We start from the raw sequence: 8,574 nt of genomic DNA, 5'->3' as shown, positions 1-8,574 counted from the left end.
TCACATTTCTTAAGCCTCCAAGTGGAAACCTTTTCTGGATGCACATTCCACACAGATATAAAGCGCTAAGAAGATTTCGGCAGCGTCGGTGCCTTATCCCACCTTTATTTACCTGCAGCCCTTGTAATGTGACACTTCCATTCTCAAAATAAGGCTGCAAATTTCAAGCCCCACTCAGCTCTGTTACGGCGTGCATTTTGGTCTGAGAATCGCTCTTTCGCTTTGAGGGCGAGATTTTGGAGCAGTGCGGAGGAGATACTCCTCTCCCTGTTAGACATAGGAAGGGGAAAGTTCGCTATTTCCAGCTGATGGGGGAAGGAAGTTTAATGAACACTGAGAGACGCAGCGGTTCCTTGGAGCACGGAGAGGGAAGGGCTGCCCGGGGATGGAGACACTCCACGGGGACGTTGGTGCGAGGGGAGGCAATCTCCCTCCGCTCCTGCGGCGGCCAGCCCCGGCGGGATCGGGGCTGCCGCACTCAAGCGCGTTACTGCATGCTGGGAGAAGGGGCGCGAAGGCCGCCGGAGCGGCCCGGACCGTAGGGATAGCTCTCGCTCTGGGCTCGGGAAAAGAAAAGAGACACCCGTCGTTCTCCCCACCCATGCCTCCTTCTTCCCTTCCCCCTCTTCCCCGCCAAACACTTGCATCCCGAAAAGCCGCGGGCCTTAGCGTCCACGGCCCCTCCCGCCGTCCCTCAAGGAAGAGCTCGGCGGCCCCTTCAGCACAAAGACGGAGCTCCCGGGCGGCGGGGACCGCAGCGGCGAGGAGTGAGCCGGAGGCGGCCACTCCGCGCCCCTCCGCGGGGGCTCTACGCTGGAGCCTGGCAAGGGGCAGCAGCAAGAGTGCCCTGCTTGCCCCTGCCGTGCCCCGCCTGCGCCCGGCGGAGTGGGAACGCCAGCTGGACTTGTGGGGCAGAGCGCCTCACGGCAGTCCCACGGGGCTGAGGAGGCCGGGGCAAGAAACGTCCGACCCTCTGTCCGCCAGCCCCCTCTCCTCGTTTTTCCCCAGCGGGGATGCTGGGAGGGCCCCAGCAGCGATAGGGAAAGGAAAGTTTGCGGTGCCGGCCAAGCGGTACGTGGCTCTGCCGTTCCAGGCGCGGTTCAGGCGAGCCCCGTCACGTCGGGGAACCAGACCACACCGCAGGCAGAGCACAGCGGTGACAACCCATCTCCGTCAAGGCGGTCGGGTCTCTCGGTCCTTTGCAGAGTAGTCCTTTGTCTCCCGCTGCACCTTCCACCCCTCTCCAAGGGGGAAAGGAGAAGAAGAAATCCTTCAGTCATCGCTGTTAATGACCATAATGGCAACAGCTCGTTTTGGTCCTTCCGTGTGTCTCTTCCCCTACGCCACCTCCCTCCGATATGTTCCCTTTGGTCCCCACTGAAACGGGCGGATAGAAGTTTTGACAATCTACAATACACCTGGATTTCCCCTACCCTCCACACCCTCTCGGAGGCGAGGTCTGGGGGTCTTCTGAGCCCCTTGGCACCTATGTCGCCGTTGTTGTTTTGCGGGATTATTTATTGCTAATATTCCGAAAACTGTCGCAATGTCTGTGATAATTGTCCCTGCGTGTCAATCCGTCGGCAGGGCATGAGGAGAAAGGCGGCGAGGAGAATCACATCGCTGAGGGTCTTGTTGGGTGTGTTTGTTTGCTTGGTTTTGTTTGGCGTTTTTTCCTCATTTTTTTCTTTGTGTGTGTGTGTGTGTGTGTGTGTGTGTGTGTGTGTGTGTGAAGATTCTTCTGCGAAGAACTACTAGGAGCCTTTTGACTTTCAATAAAGTTGCGTGTGTGTGTTCGTGTGTTCGTGGCGTTTATGGGTTGCTATAGATAGATCGCATTTATTTATTTATTTATTTACCGCCCTTCCTCCCGTCCTCCCCCCCCCAAGTGGTAAATTGTTATAAGCCGCCTGGTTGTAAAGCCCCCTTTTCCTCTCACGACCGCTCTCGTTTGTTCCTGAGTCCAACGACGACAAGGGGTACTCAATGTTAAAGGTGGAAGGAAAAAAAACCAACAGCAACACAGTTGTTTTTGTTAAAAGGGGACACACTAAGGCTGCGAAACAGCAAACCCCCAATGTTGGACAGCTGTAAAATCGTGTAGACAGGTTGTCATACAGCAGTGGGGGCTTTTCTGAAAGGAGCCCATTGCTAAACATTAAATACACACACAGCGCAGCAGAGCAGCTGCGCGGACACATGCACACGCGCGCACACACACGCACACGCAGGCACCGAGGCAGCGGCCCGGGCTGGGCTGCGCACCACGTGCTGCACCGAGGGGGGCGGCGGGCGGGGGGTGGGGGGGGCGCTGGGCGGTGCTTGCAGCTCAAGTGGGTGCCAATCAAAACATCAACTTCAAATTGTATCTGAAAGATCAGCCTAGGACCTAAGGGCAGACACATCAGTTGGAGCTCAATTGTTGATCAGATCACATCTAAGGGATTTAGGAGCACAGAAGAGCCGAGATTTGAGGAAAGACACCCCACTGAATTCTTCCACCTCTATACTTAGGGTGCAATATATCCTTGACAGGAAGAAATCAGAACGAAAAAAAGAAAATTATCGTCTCGATTTCTGTTCTCTCGCCCTGACTGACTCCAGTAAAGAGAGAGGGGGGAGGAAAAAACAGAGAGAGATACAGAGAATCTCGGGCTTGTTCCGCTCCCCTCCCCGGCTCTTCAGCAGGCTCCCTCCTCCCCCTTTTATTTTTTTTTTATAATTCCTCCCCCCCCCCTTTTCTTTTTTTTTATATTTCTGCCGCTTCTGCTGCCGCCGCCAGTGCTGCCGCCGCCGCCTCTGTGCCCGCGCCCCGGAGATGTCCTTCCCCCAGCTGGGCTACCCGCAGTATCTCAGCGCCAGCCAGGCGGTGTACGGGAGCGACCGGCCCGGGGTCCTGGCCGCCGCCGCCGCAGCCGCCGCCGCCGCAGCCGCCGCTTCGGGCCGACCCGCGGGCGCCGAGCTGGGCAGCGGCTCGGCCGCTGTCACCTCGGTGCTGGGCATGTACGCCAGCCCCTACAGCGCCCCCAACTACAGCGCCTTTCTACCCTACACCGCGGACCTCGGCCTTTTCTCCCAAATGGTGAGTGAGCACTGCGCTGCTCCCCGCGATTGCGGGGCGCGGAGGAACCGGGGGAGCTGGAGGCGGGCGGAGGCCGCGGAGCCCAGCGCGGGGAGAGGCGGGGCGGCTGGGGGGCAGCTCACGCCCGGCCCGGGGTCCACCTTGGAGAGGGGAGCGTGTCCTGCCGGCGGATCTGCGAGGGAGAGAGGGGCCAGGGGAGGCGGGCCCCTTCAGCAGCCGAAGCCCCCATCCTCCCCGTCGTTCCAGCCCGGCAAAACTCCTCCGAGTTTTTCTTGGTGGTGAAAGGGCTGACCAGGACTCCTGCTTCCGTGATGTCGGCTTCCCCTAGCAACTCGGCTTCTTTTTTTTCATTCCCAGTGTTATTATTGGTGTTGCTGTTGTCTGGTGATATTGTCGGTCCTGTTGTTTCAGTGGGCTTTCCAACGCGCTAGTCTTTCCGCCTTATACTTTCCTTTGCCGCCGAGCAATAAACAGGTTCCGTCCGAAAGGCCAAAGTGTCGGTACCTGGGGCACTCGTTTATTTCAAAGGATTTCCCTTAAGTCTTAAAAATGGTCCTTTCTGATCTCTGAACTTTTCATACGCTGATTATGGCGAGTATCATAGATGGGATTTGCATTAAGCGGAGGCGGATATCTACATCCCATTATATGCATCGAAGCAGAAAGGCATATTGACATTAACTTTAAAACAAATTGTCGTCACCTAGACTGTCCTCCGGCTTCTTTCTCCCTTTTCTTTAGAACGTAATAATTAGAAAGTGAAATATAATTTTTTAAAAATAAGTCTTTTTATCTCCGGTGTCGTTTAACGTTTTCGTTGCTGGTATCTCCAAAATTCTCGGCGGCGGTACGCATAAGTTTCACTTCATTTTCTGAATGTCCCTCTCTTCTCGCCCGCCGACACATAAAAGTGTGAATATTTATAAAAGGGTGAATGCAAGGCATAACTTGTTAGGGTTTCTAATACATATATGCAAACAAGTAAGTGGATACGCTGTTGAACAAGGGTCAGATTCTGAAACCAGGTCACTTTTCTGCTGCTAACGTTTCCTATGAAGTCAGTTTTAAAAGTGTGCATTTCCCACTTTTTTTTTCCTTTTTAACCTTGATTTTGAAAATGCAGTAAAATTTGAGATGGAAGCAACGAGTGATTTACAAGTGGCGTCTTCTAAAGAATTCCCAACAGAGATTATACAAAAATATCACTTCAGCAACAATAACAAAAGACAGTGGAATAAAGGGAGTGCAGAAAGCTCACTTTGTAACACATTAAAAAAAATACATTGTTCTACTCTTTGTGCATAAGGGGTGTCTCTGAAATTAAAATACATTATCCTTTTTAACTGTTTGACAAAGTTAAAATAGTTTCTTAGCAGACATTATTGAAGACATCCATTTTAAGCCTGACATAAATTACGACAGAGTAAGCTAAGAACGTATTTTTGGAAGAGGAAAAAAAAAAAGACGAGATTGCAATAGAAGTAATGAAGAAAAAAAACCTGCTTGAAATGTTAGCTATTTTGGAACAGTTCCCGTTCCTACTCGCAAAGTATCCTGGTATTTTATTGCAGTGATTTACCATGACGGTGATATTTTAAAATAAATCTTGAATTTCTGAACATTTTTAAACCAAGAGCTAAAATATTACGTTAATGTCTGAACAATTTGCGGTAATAATGAGGCCTAATGAGGTTGCTAAAAAGATAAAATGTTATTTACCAAAACACCTGATGGGATAATTTGACTTGCTGTGTTTTACTACTGATGATAAAAAGAATATTGATTGCAAATAAATCACCGTCTCTAAACGCTTGTAAACAATTTGCGTTTACTCTGGTCAGATCAAAGTAAAACTTATGAGATAAAGTGTCTGCATTATCCATATTCTACAATGTGCGGATCAGTTTTCATTCCAGAGTTTAAAGGCTCTTCTAACAGTTAGAAGTTAATGTTTTACTCCAGAATCTTGGGGCATGATCTGGGAAACGGGGGTTGTGGTGTTGGCTTGTGTGTGGAAAATCTTTTACGCTATGTGTCTTTGTACTGAAGTTATGCATTCATGTCCCCAGTCTCGTCTCACTAGGGGCAAAACTGAAGAATGCTCTGCATGCATTTGTAACATCCTCCTGGATGCTTTGCAGATAAATGCGACGCTATACGAGTGCATTAGTTTGCAACTGCGATGCAGTACCAGTTTTATCTGCTTGATAATTTCAAGGGCACAGTAAATTTTCTCGCCGAGACAAAGGCGAAGTTGCTGCATTTCCATAGTTTTATTTGATTTGGTTCGCGGAGAAATACGTGTAATGTCTGTCAAAGCCCCGCTTAGCACCACTCTTTCCTTTCCCTGCAAGAAGGGGGAATGAATCATTTGGGAACACTGTCTGACCCAAACGTGAAGAGCCTGGAGCGGGAAGGGCCGAATTTGTCTGTGAAGACACTTTGCACCGCTGAAAGGCGTATTCCGGCTCCCGGAGTAGCCTATTCAGGTCTGTTAGGGACGCTAACGAGATAATTGATGTGTTTTTTCCTCTGCTTGTCTGAATGTGTTGCAGGGCTCCCAGTACGAGCTGAAAGATAATCCGGGCGTCCACCCTGCTACTTTTGCTGCCCACACTGCCCCCGGCTATTATCCGTATGGACAATTCCAATACGGGGACCCGGGACGGCCCAAAAATGCTACCCGGGAGAGCACCAGCACCCTCAAGGCCTGGCTCAACGAGCACCGCAAGAACCCCTACCCCACCAAGGGCGAGAAGATCATGCTGGCCATCATCACCAAGATGACCCTCACCCAGGTCTCAACCTGGTTTGCCAATGCCCGCCGGCGGCTCAAGAAGGAGAATAAGGTGACCTGGGGCTCCAGGAGTAAGGACCAAGAAGATGCAAATCTTTTTGGGAGTGACAATGAAGGGGACCCCGAGAAGAATGAAGATGATGAGGAAATTGACCTGGAGAGCATAGATATAGATAAAATCGATGAGAATGATGGGGAGCAGAGCAATGAGGAAGAAGAGGAAAAGTCCGAGCTCTTGAGACAAAACAGCGAAGAGGAGCACTTGGAAAAGGAAACGGATTTGGCACTCTCAGGGTCTGAAGGGCTGAAACCCAAAGATGCACTGGCTGTGGTGAAGGAGGCCTCTGACAACAGCATGAGAATCAGCAGTCCTGGGGGACCGAACAATTTACAGATGCCATCTCACAGCAAACCCAAGATTTGGTCTTTGGCAGAGACGGCAACCAGTCCTGATGGTGCTCTGAAATCTTCTCCTCCTCCGCCTCCTCCTCCCCAGGTTAACCATACGTCTCCTCAGATCCAGCACCCTGCTTTTCTCCCTAGCCATGGACTTTACACATGCCAGATTGGCAAATTTCACAACTGGACAAATGGGGCATTCCTCACGCAGAGTTCCCTGCTAAATGTGAGGTCCTTTTTGGGAGTAAATCACCATCATGCTGCTCATCACAATCACCACCTCCAGGCTCAGCAACAATCTTCTGTTTTATCAGCAACCCTGGGAGCTCTAAGCAGTGAAAAACCTTCAGAGAGGACCAGTCCCAAACATATAGGTAATTAATGCATCAGTCATCCACCTCTCCCTCCACCCCCAACACATACACATGAACTTCTACTTGAGGAGTGGTGTCACAGTCAGCCCTGGTGTAACTGATTGCTTTTAACAGAGTTACAGTTTACCCTAGTGTTGATTTCTGGTCCCCCTCTCAAATATGTTGTTTGCATACATTAAGCCTATTTCATGTGGCCTACTACATTCTTACCCTATACACCCATCAAGTAAGATGAGAGCACAAGAACAGCACTGTGAAATATATAGTTTTGAATTTTGCTTTCCTTTTCTAACTCATGACCCTCACCCTCCCAATTTATTTCAATGACAGTAAAAATGTATGAAGAAAAGCTTGCAGACCCCTTAAATAATGAAAGTAGGGAATACTGCTGTACACACATACACACACACAATATCTACATATGTCTCAACAGAAGGTGACAGGGAAGTGTGCCCTCTGTACACTGTCCAGATTTTTATTGTTGTTTTTCTAAAATGATTCTCTTTTTTTGTTTCTTTTTTCCTCCTTTTTTTTTTCTGTCTCCTTCTAGAAAGAGAAAATGTACCAAGAACTGACTCCCCACTGCAGCCGCTAAAATCGCCCTTCCAGCCTGTCCGTGACAAGTGAGTTTGTTTGTTTGCTTTCACTGCAGGAATGTTACTTATGTGAAACAGAGTGTTTGAATAATAAAGACTAATTATAACACCTAATTGTCACCATAATAATACATACAGACAATAAGAACAGCACAGGAGCTGCTGTAATCTTCTCAGACTTAGACTAAATTGCAATTGTATATAGCTAGACTGTAACTTTTCTAAAACTTAACAGACCTCAAAGATCTGGTGTTAATTACACCACTGAGAATGATTTTTGTGCAATTATCTAATGCTAAGATTACATAGCAATAGACAGGCAATTTAAAAAAAATAGATATTTTTTCTGAAAAATTATGTCTTTTTTTTTCCTTCCTCCCTTACTCCCTGCAGCTCTTTGACTCAGCAAGAGGGAACACCGAGAATTTTAACAGCTCTCCCTTCTGCTTGATTAAATGATTTACTGAAAAAATATTACAGAGACTCGTACTAAGGACAGAGAAAAAAAAAGGAAATGGTATAAACGACTCCCATCAATCTCTTTTTGCAATAAGGTGGTGCAAATCCATAAAAGCGATTACACAAATCTGTAGATGGATCCCCTTCCTCATTGTACCATTTCAGATCGTGTTATTCTAACCATTCTTGGATTATTTGTTTGGTAAATGCTTCCCATGTGTTTGTGTTTTGGTTTTTGTTGTTTTTTTTTTCTGTATATAGAGTGATTTCAGATTGTAAATAACACGTCAGCAAAACTTGTCTAAATCATATATTTTTGTCTAATAAACTAAATGAAATTATGAGCTCTCTTCAGGTATGTATTCTGTTGCTGCAGACTTTATACATATATTACAAATCTATTCAAACATTCATAATTTGTTTCCTAAAAAGCCAAATCTCTTTGCTTTTGGGTAAATGAACCTTAAAATAGCAAATCCAAGCTTTTAATGACTCTTACAGCTATTTCGCTGAAAACAAGCTACAAGCTTCCTTTTTCATACATGCAAATTTAAGAAGCTGAGTGAAGCTAGTTCTTGACTAGTGAAATTACAAGTTATTATTTCTATGGTGATGAACCAGATATCCATTTTCCAGACATAAATGGACCTGACTCTTACCTGAAAAAATACTTTCTTAAAACTTAAAGGGACAGGTTTTCTCACAGTTCCCTAGTGTATAAGTTTGCTGTCCAAACTGGCTCCTAAACTAGATCAAGAGCTTTACTGTTTTGGTATACATTACGACTGAAGATGGAAAAAAAAATCATAGTTTAGGAAAAAGAATTATTTGTAATGATTTGCGCTTTAAATAAACACGGAGGAAATA

General features: G+C 47.4%; 1 protein-coding gene across 1 annotated transcript; it reads left to right on the top strand.

The window, feature by feature from the left end:
- The first annotated feature begins 2,715 nt into the window (after positions 1-2,715).
- Positions 2,716-8,048, top strand: IRX1 (iroquois homeobox 1). Its single transcript, XM_071552994.1, has 4 exons — positions 2,716-3,082; positions 5,638-6,652; positions 7,203-7,275; positions 7,642-8,048. Exons 1-4 carry the CDS (start codon positions 2,819-2,821, stop codon positions 7,697-7,699), a joined length of 1,410 nt encoding a protein of 469 aa, XP_071409095.1. The 5' UTR covers positions 2,716-2,818; the 3' UTR covers positions 7,700-8,048.
- The last annotated feature ends 526 nt before the right edge of the window (positions 8,049-8,574 follow it).

Source organism: Pithys albifrons, chromosome 4, assembly GCF_047495875.1.
Source record: "Pithys albifrons albifrons isolate INPA30051 chromosome 4, PitAlb_v1, whole genome shotgun sequence".
In the NCBI taxonomy this organism is placed as follows: domain Eukaryota; kingdom Metazoa; phylum Chordata; class Aves; order Passeriformes; family Thamnophilidae; genus Pithys; species Pithys albifrons.
This window is presented reverse-complemented; position numbering and strand designations above follow the sequence as displayed.

Excerpts from the sequence above, each read along its gene's own strand:
- IRX1 (XM_071552994.1), top strand. The coding sequence starts at position 2,819 with ATGTCCTTCCCCCAGCTGGGCTACCCGCAGTATCTCAGCGCCAGCCAG. Across the intron at positions 3,083-5,637 it reads TCGGCCTTTTCTCCCAAATG|GGCTCCCAGTACGAGCTGAA; the intron begins GTGAGTGAGCAC and ends AATGTGTTGCAG. Across the intron at positions 7,276-7,641 it reads TTCCAGCCTGTCCGTGACAA|CTCTTTGACTCAGCAAGAGG; the intron begins GTGAGTTTGTTT and ends TACTCCCTGCAG.